Genomic DNA, 25159 nt, shown 5'->3' with positions numbered 1-25159 from the left:
CATGACTTAGCCATATGCTTTTTATAACAAATTGATGTTGCAAGATGAAAGTAAAGAGAAGTAAAATTATATGCAAGCATTAATAAAAGGGAAGCAGGGGTAACTATATTAATATCAGATAACGTATACTTTAGATCAAAGAAAATTGCCAGAGACAGAGAAGGGCATGAAATAATGCAAAAAGGGTCAATGCATAAGGACAGATCAGTCCAAAAGTGTATGCACCAAATAACAGAGCTGAAAAATATGAAAAGCAAAAACTAACAGAAGTGAAAGGAAAAATAGACAAATTCACAATTAGAGTTGTTAAATATAGTATACTTCATTATTCATCTCTGAACAATTGATAACTAGAAAAAATCAGAAAAAAAAACATAAGAATTCAACAATACCGTTAGCCAACAGGATATAATCAACATATATAGAACATTCCACCCAAAAACAGCATTATTTTCAAGTGCCCATGAAATACGTATAAAGACAGACATTATTCTTGTCATAAACCAAACCCCAACAAATTTAAAACAGTGAAATCCACAATGGAAAAAAAATTTTTAAATCAACAACAGAAATATAATAGGAAAAATCTCCAGGGTTTCCTGGGTGGTTCAGTCAGTTAAGTGTCCAGCTTTGGCTCACGTCATGATCTTCCAGTCTGTGGGTTCGAGCCCCACATCGGGTTCTGTGCTGACAGCCCAGAGCCTGGAGCCTGCTTTGGTTTCTGTGTCTCCCTCTCTCTCTGCACCTACCCTGCTTGCACTCTGTCTCTCTCTCTCAAAAATAATAAACATTAAAAAAATTTTTTTTAAATCTTCAAACATTTGGGGGAAATACCCTAAATAATCCATCAGTCAAAAAAAACAGTCTCAAGTCTTTTGTTAAAATCTAATCAGTTAAAAAGCACCCATGTTTGGAGTACCTGGCTCAGTCGGTGGAGCATACAAAACTCTTGATCTTGCAGATGTGAGTTTGAGCCCTACATTGGGTGTAGAAATGACTTAAAAATAAAATCTTTTTAAAAAGCACCCATATTTGTAAATATTCAATAGTCTGTAATTCGTAGTTTCTCTTATCAGCTAAAAGAAAAAGATTATAACATCAACCTAAAAGAAAAAAAAACAGAGTCCCTGTACATTCCAGTGACTTTGCTTTACAGGCATTTTGTTTATTTGTTTTTGTCATTAAAGTTACGACAACTTTAATAGACATCACACACTTCTAAATTTGTTATTTTTCTTCCTCCAAGAAGGATCATATATTGTTCTATTTTCACTTTCTCACGTTTGTTCCCTCTTCTACACTGTCTCATCTTAAATTTAGATCTGAAAAAATTGTACTATTAATAGTCAAAAGAAAGAAAGAGAGAGGGAGGGAGGGAGATAGAGAGGGAGAGAGAGAGAGATTGGGGCTCCTGGCTGGAGTTGGCTCAGTTGGTTAAGTGTCCGACTTCAGCTCAGGTCATGATCTTATGGTTCATGAGTTCAAGCCCCACATTGTGCTCTCGGCTGTCAGCACAGAGCATGCTTCAGATCCTCTGTACCCCCCTCTCTCTCTGCCCCTCCCCCACTCATGCTATCTCCCTCAAAAATAAATAAACATTTTTTAAAAAGCTTTAGAAAGAGAGAGAGAGAAAGTCTCAAGAGATATCATAAAATAGAGTGGACACAATAAAAATGAAAACACAACCTATCAAAATTTGTGGAACACAAGTAAAGCAGTAATGAGAGGAAATTTTAAACCACTAATTGCATACCTTTAGTTTAGAAATATTTTGTATTCAGTATTTAGAAAAGAAGAAAAATCTTAAGACAACAATCTAAGCTTCTACTTCAAAAGAAGCTTTACCTAGCAAAAGAAGAGCAAAATAAACTCAAAAGAAGTATAAGAAAGGAAATAATAAAGAGCATAAATCAATGAAACTGAAATCAAAACACAATACATAAAAATCATTGAAACAAAGAATTGTTTCCTTGAAAAATACCAATAAATTAACAATTGTCTAGCAAGAATGAAAAAGAACACATAAATTACCAATGTCAGGAATGAAACAAAAAATATCACTAGATTCTACATACAACAAAAAGGGAGCATTAGAAACAATTCCACATATATAAATTAGTTTAAATGAAACAGACCAATTTGTCTTTAAATCAAAAAACATTATCACTATGAACTAGATAATTTAAATAGCTTTATAACTATTGAAGAAGTTAAATTTGAAATTTAAAACCACCAAAACAGGGGCGCCTGGATGTCTCAGTCAGTTAAGCGTCCAACTTTGGCTCAGGTCATGATCTCATGGTTAGTGAGTTTGAGCCCCAAATCAGTCTCTGTGCTGACAGCTCAGAGCCTGGAACCTGCTTCAGATTCTGTGTCTCCCCCTCTCTCTGCTCCTCTCTTGCTCATGCTCTGTCTCTCACTCTCTCAAAAATAAATAAACATTAAAAAAATTTTTTTAAACCACCAAAATAAAAATCTCCAGCCCGAGATCATTCCACTAGAGAATTCTACTGAAGATTTATGAATTAATACTGTTTCTACACAATTTTTTCCAGAAACTAAAAGAGGAGGGAACACTTTTCAATTAACTTTAGGAAGTTTCATAAATACAAAATCAGAGAGTACAAATAACTATTGAACAATATTCCTCATAAATACAGATTCAAAAATGTCTAACAAAATATTAGCAATATTTGAACACAGTACATAAAATACTAGAAAATAGAATTCAGTAATAAATAAAAAGACATACACCATGACCATGTGAAGCTTATTCCAGGAATATGATGCTAGTTTAATATATAAAAACCCATCAACATAAAAACAGTATGGAGATTCCTCAAAAAGTCAGAAACAGAACTACCCTATGACCCAGAATTTTCACTACTAGGTATCTACCCAAAAAATACTAAAATACTAATTCAAAGGAAGACATGCACCCTGATGTTTACAGCAGCATTATCAACAACAGCCAAATTATGGAAAGAGCAAAAATGTCCATTGACTGCTGAATGCTGTATACACACACACACACATATATGTATTGAAATATTACTCAGCCATAAAAGAGAATAAAATCTTGCTATTTGCAACCACATGGATGGAGCTACAGAGTATTATGCTAAGTAAAAATAAGTCAGAGAGAGAGAAATACCATATAATTTCACCCATACTACCCAATGCAATCTAAAGATACAATGTAATCCCTATCAAAATACAACAGCATTTTTCACAGAGCTAAAGCAAATAATCCTAAAATTTGTATATACTACAAAAGACCCCAAATAGCCAAAGAAATCTTGAAAAAGAATGAACAAAACTATAAGTATCACAATCCCAGAATTCAAGATATACTACAAAGCTGTAATAACTAAAACAGTATCATACCATCATAAAAATAGACACATACATCAACAGAACAGAATAAAAAACCCAGGGGGTGCCTGAGTGGCTCAGTCAGTTAAGTGTCAGACTTTGGCTCAGGTCATTATCTCACTGTCTGTGAGCTTGAGTCCCGTGTCGGGCTCTGTGCTGACAGCTGGGAGCCTGGAGTCTGCTTCAGAATCTGTCTCTCTCTCTCTCTCTCTCTCTCTCTCTCTCTTTCTGAACCTCCCTCACTCGTGCTCTGTCTCTGTCTCAAAAATGAATAAGCATTTTAAAAATTTTTAAAAATACTCCCTTAAAAAAAAGAATAAAAAACCCAGATATAAACCCACAGTGTTGTGGTCAATTAATCTATGACCAATGAGGCAAAAATATACAATGGGAAAAAGTCTCTTCAACAAAGTGTGTTGGGAAAACTGGACAGCTATATGCAAAAGAACAAAACTGGACCACTTTCTTACACCATACACAAAAATAAACTCAAGGGGTGCCTGGGTGGCTTAGTCAGTTGAGTGTCTGACTTCAGGTCATGATCTCATGGTTCGTTGGCTGGAGCCCCACGTGGGGCTCTGTGCTAACAGCTGAGAGCCTGAGCCTGCTTAGGATTTTGTGTCTCCCTCTCTCTCTCTGCCACTGCTCACACTTGGTCTCTCTATCTCTCAAAAAATAAATACACATTTTTTTTTAATTTGATGAAATAAAATAAATAAAACAAACCCAAAAATAGGGCAGCTGGGTAACTCAGTCAGTTAAGCATCCAATTTTGATTCAGGTCATGATCTCATGGTTCATGGGTTTGAGCCCCACGTGGGGCTCTGTACTGACAACTCAGAGTCTGGAGCTTCCCCTCCCCGGTTCATTCTCTGTCTCTGTCTTTCAAAAATAAATTTAAAAAAACATTAAAAATTAAAATTAAAATAAACTCAAAATTGATTAAAGACCTAAATGTGAGGGGGGGCGTGGATGACTCAGTCAGTTAAGTGACCAACTGTTGGTTTCCACCCAGGTCATGATCTGACCATATATGAGTTCAAACCCTGCATCAGGCTCTATGCCAACAGTGCAGAGCTTGCTTGGGATTCTCTGTCTCCCTCTCTCTCTCTCTACCCCTCACCTGTTCTCACTCTCTCTCTCTCTCAAAATAAACATTTGTAAAAAATAATAAAACAATAAAGACTTAAATGTGAGATCTGAAACAATACAATTCCTGCAAGAAAACATAAGCAGTAATCTCTTTGACATCAGCCTGAGAAACATTTTTCTAGATCTATCTCTTCTGGCATGGGAAACAAAAGCAAAATTAAACTATTGGGACTATGCCAAAATAAAAAATTTTGCATAGTGAAGGAAAGCATCAACAAAGGGAAAAGGCAACCTAGTGAATGGGAAGATACTTGCAAGTGACGTATACAGTCAGGGATTAATACTCAAAATATACAAAGAACTTAAATACCAATGAAACAAATAATTAAATTAAACTATGGGGAAAGGAAATAAATACACATTTTTCCAAAGAAGACATATAGATGGTCAATAGACACATGAAAAGATGCTCTTTATCACTGATCACCAGGGAAATGCAAATCAAAACCATATTGAGATACCACTTCACACCCGTCAGAATGGCTAAAATCAAATACAAAAAATAACAAGTGTTGCCAAGGATGCGGGGGAAAAGGAACTTCATGCCATGTCAGTAGGAATGCTAGCTGATGTAGCCATTGTGGAAAACAGTATGGACATTCCCCCCAATATTAAAAATGGAATTACCATGGGGCGCCTGGGTGGCTTAGTCGGTTAAGCGTCCGACTTTCGCTTGGGTCATGATCACGCGGTTCGTGGGTTCGAGCCCCACGTCGGGCTCTGTGCTGACTGCCAGCTCAGAGCCTGGAGCCTATTTCAGTCTGTGACTCCCTCTCTCTCTGTCCCTCCCCTGCTCACGCTCTCTCTCTCTCTCTCTCTCCTAAAAATAAATAAAAAAACATTAAAAAAAAATGGAATTACCATATGATCCAGTAATTCTGCTACTGGGTACTTCCCCAAACAAAATAAAAACACTAATCCAAAAAGACATTATGTGCCCCTATGTTTAATGCAGTATTATTTATAATAACTAAGTTATGGAAACAACCCAAGTGCCCATCAATAGATAAATGGATAAGAAGATGTGGTATATACACATATACATATCTCCACACAACAGAATACTACTCAGCCATAAGAAGGAATGAAATCTTGCCCTTTGCAACAACATGGATGGATTTACAAGATATAATGCTAAGTGAAATAAGTCAGTCAGAGAAGACAAATACCACATGATTTCACTCATATGCAGAATTTAGGAAATAAAACAAATGAACAAAAAAGAGAGAGAGAGAGAAACCAAAAAAACAGACTCAAATATGAAGAACAAACTGGTGGTTGCTGAAGGGGAGGCAGATGGAGGGATGGGCATTAAGAATACACTTATAATGAGCACTAAGTGATGTACAGAATTGTTAGAATCATTATATTATACATCTAAGTATAATGTTAATTATACTTGAATAAAAAATGTCTAAAAAAGTAATCCCAGACTTAAATGGAAAACATAAAACTATAAAACATTTGATAAAATTACAGATAATCTTCAGAATGTAAAGATTAGGCAGAGTTCTTAAACTTGACACCAAAGCACAATCCATAACACGGAAAACTGATAAACTCAACTTCGTTAAATTTTTTAAACTTTTGCTTTGTGAAAAGACCTCTTAAGAAGATAAAAAGACAAGTTACAGACTAATAGGAAATATTTACAAATTACTTACCTGCCAAAGGCTTATATATACTTAACAACAACAAGTGGGCAAAAGTTATAAAGAGACATTTTATTTAGGAGGAAATGCAGCTGGGAGGGGAGCTAAAATGGTGGCATAGAAGGAAGATCTTACGCAAGTCTTGTCCCTGGAACACAAGTAGATAACTATCAACTCACCCAAGAGATCAGCTTGAGGACTGACAGAAGCAACTGCAGAAGCAGAGGAAGAGAAGAGGCCACATCAAGCATGAAGACATGGTTTGGGGGAGAAATGGATCATGGGTGCTGTGAAGGGGGGGGAAACCCTGGTTGTGAAGAAAGGCGTGGTGGGGGTGGGGGAGTGAAGCACATAGGGAACCATACAAATAGACTACTTCCCCAAAGCCACTGGCTAGGAGAACAAGAGGGACTATTTTTTATGAGCTGTGCAACCAGCAGGGTTCAAAGACTGGAATTTAGAGGTCCACAGGCTTGGCCAGGATAGAGCCCTGACAGTGCTGCCCTACTCTTGGAGAGAAGGCATGCAAGCAACCTGAGGGCAGACAATGAGATCTGAGGATTGCCTAAGGCACATGGGGAGAGATTGTTTGTTCTTATTGGAGCACATCTGTGAGAGGCGGTGTTCCCAGAGATGCCTCTCCAGGGACAAAAGTGCTGGCAGGTGCCATTTCCCTCCCCCCACCCATCAGCATAGGCACAGAGACAGTTGCTGAGGGCAGTTTGGCCCCACACTGGCTGCCTAACCTGCTTACTCCAAGTCCCATGCCACTGCACTGTGGCACATCTGTCCTTCTCAATCAAACCTTCATCAGTCCCAGGGCGGTGAGACCCTGCCTCAGAAGTCCAGTACAGCTCCCCACCACAGCAAGTCCCTAAAGTTTGGAGTTTTAAAAGTAAGCAGGCTTGGCTGGAATACAGCCTGGAGGGCACTGAGCTGCTCCTATACACAGGGAGTGTGAAACAGGCAATGTGAAAAATGCCTGGGACACATAGCGAGGGGAGACTATTCGTTCTTCTGGGAGTGCTTCCCTGAGAGAGCAAGCATGCAGACCCTGGAGCTGGCTGGCGTCATTTCCTTCTCCCATCCCTCAGCATAATCCAACTTCACGAAATAGCACAGTGCCAACACTGGGTGCCTAACGTGCTTATATCAAGTCCTGTCCCCTGGCGCTCTGCTAGTACTGCTTTCCTCAAGCAAGTGTGCCTAAGAGTCAGCACAGCAAGCCCCTTTCCTAGAAGACCAGCAGAAACCCACACCCATACCACGTCTGCTGACCAGAGAGTTCTGCAAGGCTTCAGTTCTAGTGGAAGTAGCATCAGGTCCCACTTAAAAAACTGAGCAGAGCACACCTAGTTAATACTTACCACGCTCTGGCCAAGGTCTAAACACTGCCCACTGCGGGCAAGGAGAGCCTCTACAGACAACTGGCCTGAAGAATAGAGCAGCCAAAACACAATAGCAGAGTACACATAGCTCGTACCAGAAACACTCCCTGAAGCACCAGACCCTGGACATTTTATGAATTCTCCATAAAGCCATTACTCTCAGAAGCAGGAAACATAACAGGCTTTTCTAACACAGAGAAGAAGACAGATACTTAGACAAAATATCAAGACAGAAGAATTCATCCAAATGAAAAAAAAACAAGGTAATGTCATAGCCAGAGATCTAATTGAAACAGATATAAGGAATAATCAGATGGAGAATTTAAAGCAACATTCTCAGTTCTCACTGGGCTTCAAAAAAGCATGGAAGACATCAGGGAGGCTCTTACTACAAAGATAAAAGAGTTAAAAACAGAAATGAAAAAATAAAGTAACCGAGATTCAAAACAGACTGAATATAATGAACACAAGGTTGGAAGAAACAGAGGAATGAATAAGTGATAGAGAAGATAGAATTATGGAAAGTAATGGAGCTGAAAAAAAGAAAAATTATGGATCATGAGAATAGACTTAGGGACCTCAGTGACTCCATCAAACGTAATAATATTCATATCACAGGAGTCCCAAAACAAAGAGAGAGAAAAGGGGGTGCCTGGGTGGCTTANTCCTAGAAATAAATAAAAAAATATTTAAAAAAAAAAAAAAAAGAAAGAGAGAGAAAAGGGGGCAGAAAATTTATTTAAGGAAATAATAGCTGAAAACTTCCCTAATCTGGGAGGAAACAGACATCCAAATCCAGGAGGCATGGACAACTCCCATCTAAATCACCAATGGGATTGGTCATTACCAAGGCCAATACCAAGACATATTATAATTAAATTTACAAAATATAGCAATAAAGAAAAAAATCCTAAAAGGAGCAAGAGAATAGAAGTCCCTAACTAACAAGGAGACCCGTAAGGCCAGCTGCAGATCTCTCCACAGAAACCTGGCAAGCTAGAAGGGAGTGGCATGATATATTCAATGTGCTGAACGGGAAAAATTTGCAGCTAAGAATACTCTATCCAGCAATGTCATTCAGAATAGGAGGAGAGAGACAGAGTTTCCCAGACAAGCAAAAGCTAAAGTTCATGATCACTAAACCAACTCTGCAAGAAATATTAAAGGGGCATTTTTTTAACAGTCAGGAAAGACCAAAGTGACAAAGACAAGAAAAGAACTGAGAAAATCTCCAGAAATAATGAAAAAACAAGTAATAAAATGGCACTAAACATATATCTATCAAAAATTGCTTTGAATGTACATGGACTAAATGAGCCAATCAAAACACATAGGCTGTTAGAATGGATAAAAAGAATAAGACCCATCTATATGCTGCCTACAAGAGACTCATTTTAGACATAAAGACACCCATAGAATGAAAGTGAGGAGAAACACTGAAAATACAAATGGACATCAAAAGAAAGCCAGGGTCATCTGGGTGACTCAGGTGGTTGACTTCGACTCAAGTCATGATCTCAGGGTTCATGAGTTTGAATCCCACATTCAACTCATGTTGGGCTCGCTGCTGTCAGGCTGTGGGCACAGATCCTGCTTCTGTCCCCTCCCCTCTTCTCTCTGCCCCTCTCGGGCCCACGCTCTCTCTCACAAAACATAAATAAAAACAAACCAAAAAAAGCCAGAGTAGAAAATACTTCTATATTAGACAAATTAGATTTTAAACCAAAGGCTGTAACAAGAGATGAAGGAGGGCACTGTATTATATTATAGGGCACTATCAACAAGAAGATCTAACAATTATAAATATTTATGGCCCCAACATGATAGTATCCAAATACATAAAACAATTAATCACATAAAAGAACTCATTGATAATAACACAAAACAGTAGGGGACTTTAACACTATACTTACAGCAATGGACAGATCATCTGAGCAGAAAATCAACAAGGAAAAATGGCTTTGAATGACATGCTGGAACAGATGGATTTAACAGATATATTAACATTTCATCCTAAAGCAGCAAAATACACATTCTTTTCACATCCTCATGGGACATTGTCCAGAATAGATCACATTCTCCAGAATAGATCACTAAGTCAGGCTTCAACAAGTACAAAAAGAGTGAGATCATACCATGCATAATTTCTGATCACAATGCTATGAAACTTGAAGTCAGCCACAAGAAAACATTTGGAAAGACCACATATACATGGAAGTTAAGCAACATGCTACTAAACAATGAATGGGTCAACCCAAAGATCAAAGAAGAAATTTTTAAAAATATAGAAACTTACGAAAACACAATGGTCCAAAACCTTTGGAATGCAGCAAAAGCAGACTTAAGAGGGAAGTATATAGCAATACCAGTCTGCCTCAAGAAGCAAGAAAAATCTCAAACAACCTAACCTTACACTGAAACGAGCTAGAAAAAAAAACAACAAATGAAGCCTAAAGACATCTGAAAAAGGGAAATACTAAAGATTAAAACAGAAATAAATGAAATAGAAACTAAAAAAATAGAACAGATTAATGAAACCAGGATCTGGTTCTTTGAAAAAAATTAATAAAATTGTTAAACCCCTACCCAGATTTCTCAAACTGTTCCAAAAAATTGAAATAGAAGGAAAACTTCCAAATTCATTCTATGAGGCCAGCATTACCCTGATTCCAAAAGCAGACAAAGACTCCACTAAAAAAGACAACTACAGGCCAATACCCTGATGAACATGGATGCAAAAATTCTCACTAAATACTAGGAAATCAACTCCAACAATTCATTAAAAAAATCAATCACCACAAAATTTAAAAAAAGGGGCGGGGCACCTGGGTGGCTCAGTCGGTTGAGCATCTGACTTCAGCTCAGGTCACGATCTCACGGTTCATGGGTTCGAGCCCCACATTGGGCTCTGTGCTGACAGCTCAGAGCCTGGAGGCTGCTTCGGATTCTGTGTGTGTGTTTCTCTCTCTGCCCCTCCCCCACTCGTGCTGTGTTTCTCTCTGTCCCAATAATAAATGAACATTAAAAATTTTTTAAAAAATCAATCACCACAATCAATTGGGTTTTATTCCTGGGATGTCGGGTGGTTCAATATTTGCAAATCAATCAACATGATACACCACATTAATAAAAGTAAGGATAAGAACCACATGATCCTTTCAATCGATACAGAAAAAGCATTTGACAAAGTGCAACATCCATTCATGATTAAAAAAAAAAAAAACTCTCAACAAAGTAGGGTTAGAGGGAACATAATTCAACATAATAAAGACCAGAGACAAAAAAATCCACAGGTAATATCATCCTCAATGGGGAAAAACTGAGAGCTTTTCCTCTATATGGTCAAGAATAAGACAGAGACGTCCACTCACACCACTTTTATTTAACAGAGTACTGGAAGTCCCAGCCACAGCAATCAGACCACAAAAAGATATAAAAGGCATCCAAATTGGCAAGGATGAAGTCAAACTTTCACTACTCACAGATGACATGATTCTCCGTAAGAGAAAACCCAAAAGGCTCTACCAAAAAATCACTAGAACTGATAAAATGATTTCAGTAAAGTTGCAGAATATAAAATCAACATACAGAAATCTGTTGCATTTCTATACACTAATAATGAAGCAACAGAAAGATGAATCAGGGAATCGATCCCACTTATAATTGTGTCAAAAACGATAAGCTACCTAGGAATAAATCTAACCAACAAGGTAAAAGATCTGTACTCTGAAAATTATAGAACACTTATGAAAGAAATTGAGACACAAAGAAATGGAAAAACATTCCATGCTCATGGATAGGAAAAACATTGTTAAAATGTCTATACTACCCAAAGCAATCTATGGATTTAATGCAATTCCTATCAAAATACCACCAGCATTTTTCACAGCGCTAGAAGAAACAATCCTAAAGTTTATATGGAATCACAAATGACTCTGAATAGTCAAAGCAATCTTGAAAAAGCAAAGCAAAGCTGGAGGCATCACAATTCTGGACTTCAAGTTCTATTACAAAGCTGTTGTGATCAAGACAATATGGTACTGGCACAAAAACAGACACACAGATCAACAGAACAGAAGAGAAAACCCAGAAATGAACCCACAACTCTATGGTCAATTAATCTTTCACAAAGCAGGAAAGAATATCCAATGGAAAAAAAGACAGTCTATTCAACAAATGGTGTTGGGAAAACTGAACAGCAACATACAAAAGAATGAAATTGGACCACTTTCTTTCACCATACACAAAAATAAATTCAAAATGGATGAAAGACCTAAATGTAAGACAGAAAATCATCAAAATCTTAGAGAAGAAAACACGTAGCAACCTCTTTGACCTTGGCCACAGCAACTTCTTACTAGATATGACTCAGGCAAGGGAAACAAAAGCAAAAATGAACTCTTGGGACCTCATTAAGATAAAAAGCTTCCACACAGCAAAGGAAACAATCAACAAAACTAAAACATAGCCAATGGAATGAGAGAAGATATTTGCAAATGACACATCTGATAAAGTGTTCATATCCAAAATATATGAAGAACTTATAGAATCCAACACCCAAAAAACAAGTAATTCAATTTGAAAATGGGCAGAAGACATGAATAGACATTTTTCCAAAGAAGACATACTGATGGCTAACAGATACATAAAAAGATGCTCAACCTCACTCATCATCAGGGAAATACAAATCAAAACTACAATGAGATTATCATGTCCCAACAGTCAGAATGGCTGAAATTAACAACACAGACTGGCGAGGATGTGGAGAAAGGGGAACACTTTTGCATTATTGGTGGGAATACAAACTGGTGTAGCCGCTCTGGAAAACAGCATGGATGTTCCTCAAAATGTTAAAAATATAACTACCCTATGACATAGTAATTGCACTACTAGGTATTTACCCAAAGGATACAAAAATAATAATTCAAAGGGATGCATGCACCCCAATGTTTATAGCAGCATTATCAACAATAGCCAAATTATGGAAAGAGGAAAACAAAGAAGATGTGATGTGTGTGTGTGTGTGTGTGTATACACACTTACATTTATATTTATACATATACGTATATGTACACACACACACACGAATATTAGTCTGCCATAAGAATAAAATCTTGCCATTTGCAGCCTTGTGATGGAGCCAGAAATTATTATGCTAAGCAAAATAAGTCAATCAGAGAAAGACAAATACTGTATGATTACACTCATGTGGAATTTAAGAAACAAAAAAATTAACATAGTGGGGAAACAAAAAGAGACAGGCAAACCAAGAAACAGACTCTTAACTATACAGAACAAACTGAAGGTTACTGGGGTTACTGGAAACTGGAGGAGAGGTGGGCGGGGGACAGCTGAAATAGGGGGATTAAGGAGAACAGTTGTGATGAGTACTGAGTGTTGAATGTAAATGATGAATCACTAAATTCTATACCTGAAACTAATATTACATTGTATGTTAACCAACTTTAACCAAATTTAAAAACTTGGAAAGAACAAAAAAACATAGCTTTGGGGACGCCTGGGTGGCTCAGTCGGTTAAGCGTCCAACTTCGGCTCAGGTCATGATCACATGGTTTGTGGGTTTGAGCCCCGCATCGGGCTCTGTGCTGACAGCTCAGAGCCTGGAGCCTGCTTCGGATTCTGTGTCTCCCTCTCTCTCTGACCCTCCCCTGCTCACTCACACTCTCTCTCTGTGTCTCTCTCAGAAATAAATACAAATCATTAAAATAAAAAAAGTATAGCTTTGAATTAATTATACTATTGTATGTAATATGGTCAGCTACACAAACATAAAAAGAGGAAAATATAGTACTTTGGTTATTTGTCAAAAAAAAAAAAGGATATGTAGATGGAACGTTAAATACAGGAAAAGATGTTTAACATAATTAGCCACTAGGGAAAAGCAAATTAACATAAGTAATCTCTGAACAACTAGCCCTTTCCTTAGGATGGAATGTTCCAGTCGCAGATATCCACAAGACTTATAATTTACTTCCTCGAAGTCTCTGCTTGAAAGACATCTCACAAAGATTTTTTCTATCTGCTCCATACACCTCCTTACCACCCCCAAATCCCTACTCACTCTTGATTCCCTTACCTTGCTTTATTTGCTTCATAGCACTTATCCTTGACTGACATTATACATCCACTTGTTTATCTGTTTGTTGTCTCCTCTATTAGAAAAAAATTCCATGAGGGCAGAAATCATGTCTTCACCAAGTGCCCGTCACACAGGCACTGCAAATAAATTACAACACACATTTACAAGCTTGGAGGGTTCACTTCCACAGTTTCACCCATGATGAACTTCCTAAATTTTCACCCAAATGAACTTTCTGGATTTCAGATCTCTCCTGCCTTAGATCCCCAAAATGCCTTCTTTATTGCTAAAACCATCTCATTCTTCAAATTTCTTCTTCCTAAAAGAAGGGCAACTACCCTTACCCAGTTGATCCCAATCACCTTACCACCAGTCATTATCCTAGTGTGACACGGTTATTAGAAGGCAGAAGTAAAAGGATACAAAATACAGATCTGAAGGGGCACATGCACCCCAATGTTTACAGTAGCACTATCAACAATAGTTAAACTATGGAGAGAGCCCAAATGTCTATCGAGTGATGAATGGATAAAGATGTGGTGTACAGGGGCACCTGGGCGGCCCAGTCAATTAAGCATCTGACTCTTGATTTCAGCTCAAGTCATGATCTCACAGTTCATGAGTTCGAGCTCCACATCAGGCTCTGAGCTAACCCTGTGGCGGTTGCTTGGGATTCTGTCTCTCTCTCTATTTGTCCCTCCCACATTAACATGCATGCACTCTCATTCTCACTCTCGCTTGCTCTCTCTCTCAAAAATAAATATTTTTTTAAAAGATGTCTCTCTTTGTCTCTGTCTGTCTCTCTCTCTCTCACACACTCACACACACACACACACACACATATATGTGCTGGAATATTACTCAGCCATCAAAAAGAATGAAATCTTGCCATTTGCAACGGTGTGGATGGAGCTGGAATGTATTATGCTAAGTGGAATAAGTCAATCAGAAAGACAAATGTCATATGGTTTCACTTATATACGGANGAAGGCACTTGTGATGAGCACTGGGTGTTATCTGTAAGTGATAAATCACTGAATTCTACTTCTGAAACCAATATTGCATTGTATGCTAACTAACTACAATTTAAATTTTAAAAAATAAAGCAAGCAAGCAAGCAAAGGAGTCCTCAGGCAAAAATGCCAGCAGGTAACAGGGGAGAAAAGCTGTAGCCACAAGTGTGGGACAGTTCTGTCATGCTACTGAAGACATTCTGGTCTATAAAAGTGAAGGTTTAGAAGCACCCCCAATAAAGTCTGTGCCTGCTTAACTCACAAGGAGTTAGATTTTTGGACTTGTTGACTTTTACTTGGTAGTAAACATCAACCTAATTAGGAACTTGTCATTCAAATGTAATGAGTCTTTCCATTCCTCCTTTTCTGTTGTAGCTAGCTAGCTTCAGAGAATTCTTAGCTTTTTCTAAAGGAGCCATAGTTTCCATTTAAATTATGGATCCCAAACCCACAATGACCCGGAGTTCAGTGTTCTCACAACACAAAGACCACAAACCACTTTAAATTTTTCAATATGAAAAAGATTCTGAGGACTGCCTGCACATTCCTTGACTAACAAGTACCATGACAGAGCTGCAATATGTGAGCAATTACAGAGAAAGTTTCTACCTTCCAACCCTCTTTTCTTAATATACATTAAAACAGAAGAATTCTGAAAAAATCTCACTATTAAATGTAAATCTTTATCAAGAAATAGAAGTTAAATATCTCTGGCATACTAAATTATTTAACTATTTGTTAGAAGGCACATTTATCCCTTCATTTTCAGAAAAGAACCCTGCTTTATTTCACCCCACCATCCACAAATTATTCATTAATTCTTTTTTCTAAACCTGTAACTGAGACCAGATGATCTTTAGAGTTCCCCAAAAAAGTTAAATATAGCAAGCTGCATGCTGAGAGGAGGTAGGCCTTCTTCACTATTCAAACTGCAGTGTTGACTTGAAGAAGTTTTGTTTCTTTTTTTTTTAATTGTCTCCATGCCCTTCACAGCAGCCAACAGAGCCAGCCAGGTGCTCAAAACAGTTTTGGGTTTTTTAATGTTTATTTAGAGAAGGACAGAGAAAGGGGAAGAGGCAGAGAGAGAGAGAGAGAGAGAGAGAGAGAGAGAGAGAGAGAGACCAAGCAGTCTGCACGCCCAGAACAGAGCTGGGAATGGGGCTCAATCCACGACAGGGAGCAGAAATCAAGAGTCAGACACTTAACCGACTGACCCACCCAAGTGCCCCCTGAAACAGTTTAATGTCATTTGTTTTTTGGTACAGGCTGAGGAGATGGCCATAACCTGGACCAGTGGCAAGGTCATTCACAACACTGCTGTGTTGACACATCCTCTTGTGTGCTGGCTCTCCACCTCAACCTTGTAAGGCCACAAGTCTAAACGTCTAAACCAAACTGACTCCATGACAGGCTTTAAGTTTCCCCTCTGAACTAGAAGGCCTGAGTTTCAGCTTTCCCGAAACTATCAGGCAGTTACACATTGCCCAAGGCAGGAGAAACCACCCTTGCAACACCCAATCAGGAAAGTCCAGTGACCACCCTCCACTTTACTAAGGGAGAGGTCTGGAGACAGAAACTATAGATAGGACCCTGTTACCTAACGTTAAAGTTAACCTGTTAGTCGCCAAACAAGACCCTAGGCTGGCTCTGTGATTGGTTGAATTTAAAGGTACTCTAAATGTTGTAATTGGATCCCGCCAAAAGTAACGAATACTCTAAACAATGTGTATGGTCAAACCCACTGTCAATGATGTTGAATTATTATGATTGGATCACTGTTCCCATGTCACAACTTCTGTAACTCCCCCGTCTCAAACCCCATAAAATCCCTACTCTGCCTTTGTTCGAGGCTCTCAGCACGGACCCATACGCTGGTGAAGTCTGTGAGCCCGAGCTTAAGCCCGTAATAAAGCCCTTTGCCTTTGCATGCGTGACTCGGTCTCCCTGGTGGTCTCTGGTCGGTGAGGATACTGCGATCTGGGTATAACAACCTCAACACTAAATATACCTTATGTAATGTTCACATCTAAGTTCAGTCATTCTATCTATAGGTGAATTTAAAATCAGATGTAGTACCTCTGGTTCTGCCCTAAGAAAAATTACCTTTCTTCCCTCTGAAAATGTTGTATCTAACAGGAAATATTTAATTGGCATTTGGAATCCAAGAAAAGAGAAGAAATATGTATGACTCTTAAGAGGTGATTTAACAATTTGTTTTTGACTCTGTGGGTCTAGTTAGTGACTTTGACACATATCATCATCAGGTTACTTAACAGTGTGAACATTAACAAACAATTGGCTTATCATGGTTTAAGTTGAAACTACTGTGGCATTTGTCTCTTAGCTATAAGACCTACTCCATTTATTTCATTGCTGTGTAGTCTAGGAAAAAAACCTTCCACCTCCAAAATAAAAACTAACATGAAAACTGGACTTAAAATTATTTTCGCTTAAAAGCAAAAAGTATTATTGCTTTTTATAAATAAGGATTTCTACTATTTCTGAATTTATTGGTTTATTTGTATATCCATTCAAGTAAGCATGTGTCAGAGTCATGATATAGTAGAAAAGAAATGTGCCTTGAAATTAAAAAGTAATTTTTTTTTAAAGCTGGATTTTTTTTTTTAATTTCTAGGAGAGGGAGAGAGACAGCGTGAGCAGGGGAGGGTCAGAGAGAGAGGGAGTGACAGACTCTGAAACAGGCTCCAGGCTCTGAGCTGGCAGTCAGCACAGAGCCCGACACGGGGCTCGAACCCACGAACCACGAGATCATGACCTAAGCGAAAGTCAGATGCTTAACCGACTAAGCCACCCAGGCACCCCTAAAAAGTAATTTTATTAAATGACCCAATTCAATCACTTAAAGAAAATTTGGCTTAGGGCAATTTTCTTAGGTCTCTTTCTCAAAAATTCTATAAAAATAAAAAAAGAATAATATCCACCTTGTAGAGTTGCTTTTAGAATTGTTCAAAGGAAAACTAGAGGCCCAAAATGGTGTCGCTTAGGTTGAGGCCCTCAGTTGGTGAATGAAGACTTTCTACCTAACCTAGCTGCAGTTTCAATGGCCCAGAAATGTAACCTTTCACCAGTCAACATGGAAATCTCCTGGTCAGCATCAGGAAATTTACTGATAGACCCTTTATGTTCCACTTAGGAGGGAGACCTTGTCCAAAACAATGGATTCTTTGCTAATCATGTCCTTTATTCCACTCTCTGTGTACTTTTAAAACCTTTCCTTTTCTATAGCAAGCAGAGCTCCTCTCTACTTGCTACATTGAGGCCCCCCAGTGCATGAATCCAATAATAAAGTCCATACTTCTTTAAAATTTACTCAGTTGAAGTTTTGTTATTTAACAGAATTAAGTTAAATAATGAATTTTAAAATTCAGGCATTTGGTGCTGCCTTCCTTCCTTCTCATTGACCTAGACAATCACTGTCTAGCAATCAACAATGCTAGACAGTGACTTAAGTGCTGAAGTCAAGTGCATATGGCTTTTCATGGATTTATGTCATTATTTTAAAATTTGGTCTCAAATTGATTACACAGATTTATTCAATCATTTATTCATTCTTTTATTCAATTTACTAGCACCTCATAAGAGTTCCAGGCACAGTTACTACCTTAAAGGAGTTTACAGTCTAGTAAGGGAGACAGACATGTAACAATCACAGTGCAGCTTTTGGTCTTTTTAATAGAAGTTTTCAAAGAAAGGATGGTTCATTAGGGAGGAAGACAATGGGGAGGGAGAAGCATTTTAGAGGTTCCAAAGTAAGAGGCAACTAGCTGCTTTCCTTCCTTGGAGCACAAAATCCCACCTTAAGTTTTGCGTAAGAAGCAAATCGAGCTTTCATTTAAATCTAATTTCTACTTGTTTTTAATAGGAGATACATGCACAGGATTGAAAACTCGAAGCACACACATTGATACATGTAGTCAGACGTTTCCCTCCTTCCTCCATCTTTATTCATTTCATGAATTTGCAGGGTTCTACTGGCTTGCAGCGTCCCCTACGAAGAAGGCCAATGTAATCAGTTCCTTCCACATTTTCCAGATAGATTTAGTGTATCAGAAGCAAATAGAAATATATATTTCACTGTGTTTTTTTACAAAGAGGCATGCTACACCTTGCTTTTTTCATTTGAAATAAGTCATTGAGCTCACTGCTCTTCAGTATGTAAACAACTTCTTAGTTCTATTCTATTTCAATAGCTGGATATTATTCCATAACAAGTGCCCCACGACTTACCGAACTGGGCATGCAGTTATTTCACACTGCAATGACAAATGAGTGATTAATGAATGTAACATACCATTCTACACATATGCAGATACATCTACGAAAGAAGTCGCACAGGTAGAATTATGGGGCCAATTTTGCAATGTTTTCCTAACACAATGAAAGCATTTTCAAATATTCAATGATTAGAGTCTATACATCTGCAAATTAATCTCTTCTGTGCTCAGGTTTGACTTCACCCTCTCTTAGTTCAGCAGCCTCACTCCACACATGGATCCTGCCTGTATCACTTCAGCATATATCCCTTGAGTGCCAGGTATTTATTGTTCTAGGCACTGAGGCCATCACAGTGAATACTGAATAACACACACAAATCTCCCTCCTCTCAGGGAACTCTCTAGTGGGAAGTTTTCTCTCTAGCTCTCTAGGAAAGGAAGATACAAAAATACAACATATATAAGTATATTAGAAAGTGCTAAGGAGAAAAACAGTAAAATAGGGAAGGGAGATAGGAGTGCTAAGACGGAAGAAAGACCTGAAGGCATATGGAGAGCTTTGGGAGGAGTGGCCACTGGACCAAACAGTGACGTGGGTGCTGGGTTAGGCCAGAATCTGAGTCAACAAGTACAGACATAGCAAATGTACCTGGGGAACTGGTAAAGGATAAAAGGAACTGAAAGAGTAACAGCCTAGGGAGAGTGGAGCTGGAGCTGGGGCAGAGAATAGAAACCATTTTATCAGAAGAGAAACAGAAGAACATAAAAGATTCTGCTTCCTTCTTGTATAAAGTATTCCATGTAATCCAGGGACCCATGGACAAGAACTAGAAAGCCAAGTTATGATGCGTTTAAGTTATCAATTTCTCATTTGCATTTGCAGGAACTTTAATTGCTATGATTATAAACAGCCTTTTATAAAAATTATATTAGCAGTAAATTTTGATTATCGAGGATTATATCATAGTTAGAGACTTGCTTTCTAAAGATCATTCCATTGCAGGCACCTTATTTATTGCCAGGCACCCATCTGTTTTCATTTTAGTACTAACTTCTTTATCCTCACACTCATTTCTCCGAGAAGTTTCAGGGGGTGATGTAGGAGGTAGTAATGGTTGGTTATTATCTCGATGGAAGTACAGTACATACTACAGAAGCTGTAATTTATTTCAATTCCTCTTTTGCAAAGACATTAATCAGCACAATTCTCTCAGTATCCCAAGCAATTATAAACTATCCTTTTTTTCTATATTGCTTCAAACCTCTATTTCTTGTAATTTTCTCACTACCTATCTCTTTCCCTTATGCAGTCTAACTCCTACGCTTACTCTTTCACCAAACCTGCTCTCATGAACACTTTCTTCTTTATTCAGATCCTTCTAGAACCCATCACTGCCTCTGACATTTATGAACACACTCTCATACTTGGATGGCACTCAAAGCTCATATTCCATGATCACACTCACTCACTGTCAAATGAGAGGAAAAGGCACCTGATGAAAATAAAGACCAGGTTGTGGGGGAAATATATATTTGAATGAATTTAGTTGTAGATGCTCAGAAGCAGAGCTAAGTTACAGTAAGGGCTCAGTTAGGAACAATTTTTATTTTTAAACCAAGAGCCTTACTTGGTTAAGTGTCTGACTTTGGCTCAAGTCATGATCTTGAAGAGCCTAAGTAACGTCATTTTGAGATTAAGGCCTCCATTAAGAGCAACCTCGAGCTGCACATAGTCCCAGTTCCAGGAAAAGCCTCAGACTGCTCAAGGCTGAAGCCACCCTCAGACCACCCTCAGGTCAGCCAATCAAAAGAAGCTAAGAAATATAAGAGTAACATTCCTATGGTCTGAGTCAGGGGCTGGGGACTATAGATAGTTACTTTGTGCAAACTAGCAAATCACTCACCACTTGCCTGAACCCCATGTGGGCCCTTTGAACTCACCTCATAATTAGTCATTTTCAAAGGATTCTCAAAAGTCATGATTGGGTCCCACCAAAAGTAATGAACACCTCACAGATGCTGAATGGTCAAAGCTGTTACCATGGGTGCTGCACAATTGTAATTGGTACTTATGTGACGATGCTATACGTACAACGTATGCACTGTAACACCCCCATCCCTTACCCCATAAAATCCCTGCTCACTATTGTTTGGGGCTTCACCCTGCTGCCACTACACCGGTAGATGGGTGAGCCCCGGCTCGAGCTTGTAATAAAGACCCTTTTGTACTTGCAAAGGTGTCGGCTCCTTGGTGGTCTCTGGCGATTCGTGAACGGGGCACAACAATCTCACAGTTCGTCAGTTTGAGCCCTGCATCAGGCTCTCTGCCATCAGTACAGAGTCTGCTTCGTATCCTCTATCCTCCTCTTTCTCTCTGCCCCTTCCTAGTTCTCTCTCTCTTAAAAATAAATGTTGTTTTTTTTTAAATGCTTTAAAACCAAGAGGCTTAGAAGTCATTTAGGCCAGCATTATCATTTTATAGATGAAATAATGAGGTCCAAAAAAGTTATCAGTCAGGATATCTTTGGCCGTAAGTTTCAGAAAACAGAGACTCAATTTGGCATAAATAATAAGAAAGTATACTCTCCTACATAATACGAAGTCCAGATAAGGACTCCCATTTCCTTCAAAGAACTACCCTTCCATCATGCCATACAATTTTGTCATAATCCTCAGCTAGCATGAACTGCTCGCAGTCCCCCACTGAGCAAATGGTGGGCGCAAGGCCCAAGGGAGGTCACTCTCACCTTTTCCCTTGGAATCTGAATCTTAAACAGAATGACTCATGACAAAATAGTTAAAGTTCAGTCTCTCTGATGTCAAGGCCTTGAAGAGTCTCTTTCCAAGTTCTAGACCCCTGGAACTCCGTTTGCTTAAATTAGCCAAAATTGATAATATTGTTGGTATAACTGCTACGTTGAGGGAATAGGACTCTCCAAATTAAATCATCAAGTAACCTGATTTTTGTTCCTGTCTCTTTAAATTTGCTCATGAGCCTAGCTCCTCTCTGGCCCTTGCACAGGCAGCACAGAAGTAAAGGCTATGGCTCTAAAGCCAAATATTCTGGGCTCAAAATTCTAGTTCTACCTCCTGCTAACTATGTTACTCAAGGTCACTTTGCCTCTATTTCCTTATGTGTAAAATGGGGGAGTAACAACACCAACCTCACTAGGTTATTATAACAGTTAAATGGCTTCCCAAATGTAAGATACTTGGAAGCGTACTTGGCACGTGGTAAGTCCTGGAAAACATTAATGCTGATGGCAGTGGTGGTCTCTTGACATTGTCGTCCTTCCTCACACCCCATATCAGGACCTGATCATTGTTGTTTCCATACCCAAGCTCACGTTAGCCCTTCTCTTTTTCTAAATTCTTCAAGACATAATTAAGTCAAACATCACCACTTCCACAAGGTGCACATGGATCTACAGAAACCCTGTGGACCTGATACTTTGTAGTATTTATAATCTGTAACACACACCTGAGTCTTGTATAATTTTTATTGCTTTTATACCCCAACAAGGAACATATTCCCTGAAGGCAAGAATGATATTTTATATTTTATGTTATTCATATTACTTAGTTCAGACAAGGCTCATAGTAAGTTCTTAATGAGCAACTTTTGAATAGGCCCTCTGAATAGCTAAAATTATTTCCAATCACAATTTCTTCCGGATTTGTATAGCTGCAAGTTCACAGGCCTGTGTGTTAGTATACGTGCTGCTGACGTGAGCACATGGCCTATATTTTTTAGTATACAAAGAAGGCAGGGTATAGAACTTTCTATTTTTTCCCACATCGGCCCATAAACACCAGGCATCCAATAAACGTTATTAATTATCTTTAAAAAAAAAAAAAAAAGCTGAAAACTTCAGGGGCTGAAAATTAATTCCAGATATGATAGGAAATTCCAAATATATCTGTTACTGGTAAGATTTGAGACAATAATGCAAAAGATCCTCTTTTGTTTAAAAACAGAGAGATAAGGGAAACAGATACTCAGACACTTTTTCACCTTCTAATACTTTTTTTTTCTCATAAGAATTATTTAAGGTCAAAGTAGAGAAGGTAAAACTATTATTATCTTTTTGTCATCATGTTTCTGGAGAAATGTTTTTTTGTTTGTTTGTTTTTGAAACTCTGCATAACATGAAGTATACCATCTTCTTTTTCTGACTTCTCTAAGCCTGTGAAAAATATACACAGAAATAAAAACCTGTCATTGATGTCCAAGACTGTATTGTTTACATGCAGAAAGATGGCGCTGTTTCATAGCTTTGTGGGCTATTCTTTATTTTCTTTTTAAATTTTTAAAAATATTTTATTATTTATATCTGAGAGAGAGAGAGACAGCAAGAGCAGGGGAGGGTCAGAGATAGGGGGAGACACAGAATCAGAAGCAGCTTCCAGGCTCTGAGCTAGCTGTCAGCACAGAGCCCAACACGGGGCCTGAACCCACGAACCATGAGATCATGACCTGAGCCAAAGTCGGACGCTTAACCGACTGAGCCACCCAGGCGCCCCTGTGGGCTATTCTTTAGTCCTGTGAAAAAGTCCACTAGCAAAAAGAAACTGAGTATGGTTGGACTCAATTCCAAGCCAAACAGTCTGTGGAAAGGAGATGTATAAATTGATTCACTTAACCTATCCTCAGAACAAATTCTATTACATCCATCTATGACACCTCGGTAAGTGATACCTCAATAGTTTTTGGCTTAGTGTTGTTTAGTGGATATGGTTATTTCAAAGTTATAGGGGGAAAAATGCTTTTTTCTAAATGCTATCCACTATGAATTCTCCAACCAGACCAACTCTTCATTGTTTCCTTCCTACAGAAACAGTTGATCTCAGAGAAAAAGGAAAGGGAAGAGAGAGAAGGATGAGGGGGGATAAAAAAAAAAACCCAAAAACCTGTTTATCTTACTTGGATGGTGCAAGACAGCCTGGTGCCACCATACTCTGATTCTTCTCTTCATTCTGGAGTGCTGTAAGCTCCACCATGTTCACCATCACATCGTTGGTGTGGCCTGGAAGCTGGGGAAGCACTGAAATCATCTTCTCTACCAAGTTGTCTCCATGATGTCCAGTTGCTCCTATTTAAGCAGACAACAAAATATAAACTCACAAAATGGAAAATAGAAACTCACAAAACTCAAAAAATATCTGGATTCATGTTCTATAATGGCTCTCCATCAAGAATAATATATATATATATATATATATTTTTTTTTTTTGCTCACATAAATCACAAGCCTAGCATTTTGCCCTCTGTAACACTAATCAAGCTCACAATTACGTAGTTAACCAGTGCCTTGTGTTTTGGACTTAAGGCTCCATGAGGTCAGGCACTGTGGCTGCTCTGGCTACTACTATATTCCTAGCACCTAGCAGAGTAATATCAATAAATATTTAATATATAAATAAATAACCAGCATATATTCAGCCAAGAAAATAGTGTGACTGGATGATATTATTGTAAGATTTTAGAGCCAAAACTTTATTTTACTGATGAAAACTTCACAAGACAGAAGGGCTTAAAGACCTGGCCAAGAAGAGCAGAGCTCCCTTCTGCTAGAACCTCACCTTCATACTGGCAACTGTTTACCTGGTTCACCCTGTCCCCAGCATGTCTAGCAGGCAACTTGGCAGCTCTGATCTAAATATGTGTTAGATCATGGGAAAACTAAATGAATGAATGGTAACAGTTTGTAATGATAGAAGCATTTATAGACTGCTTTCTGTGTACTAGACATGTTCTAGGTACTTCACATGTATTAACTCTTTTCATAACAAATGACTGAGAACCTCAAATTGAAATTCAAGACCAATAACACAGTGTAATATTTTTTCCATGAAACCAAGTTTCTTTCCAAAAGCTATCATTGCTTGGGTGACCTCCTTCCAACAATGGGTAGGACTTGGCACATATTGTTTTGATCCCACCCAATCTAAATCAATCAACTTCTTGTTTCCTGATGTCTCTCTAGCTCTACCTGTTCTTTTTGCCACATCACAGTAATTGGACAGAACTAGGTAGAAAACAACAAATCAAGAATCCAAAGAATTCTTGTCACCACTATCATCATTTTCATCACAATAGCTAATATTTACTGAGAGCCTGTGATGAACCAGGTATTAGGTTTCATACTGTACACTTATTATCCACTTAGTTCTTATAACAACTCTAATAGATGAGTATTACTATGCTCATTTATAGAGTAGAAGACTTAGTTTAAGTAACTTG

The 25159-nt window shown here is 38.3% G+C and overlaps 1 protein-coding gene across 1 annotated transcript in view; it reads right to left on the bottom strand.

Moving 5' to 3' along the window:
* The window catches only part of SCFD2 (sec1 family domain containing 2), a 394702-nt gene that overhangs the window by 357524 nt on the left and 12019 nt on the right, over positions 1-25159 (bottom strand). Inside the window, exon 2 of the mRNA XM_077757780.1 lies at positions 23840-24008. Coding sequence (XP_077613906.1) covers positions 23840-24008 — 169 coding nt within the window. The remainder of the gene's footprint in view (positions 1-23839; positions 24009-25159) is intronic.

This window comes from Crocuta crocuta, unplaced genomic scaffold (genome assembly GCF_008692635.1).
Source record: "Crocuta crocuta isolate KB4526 unplaced genomic scaffold, BGI_CrCroc_1.0 scaffold282, whole genome shotgun sequence".
NCBI classification, from domain to species: domain Eukaryota; kingdom Metazoa; phylum Chordata; class Mammalia; order Carnivora; family Hyaenidae; genus Crocuta; species Crocuta crocuta.
The sequence above is the reverse complement of the archived record's forward strand: the minus strand, read 5'-3'. Positions and strand labels throughout refer to the sequence as shown.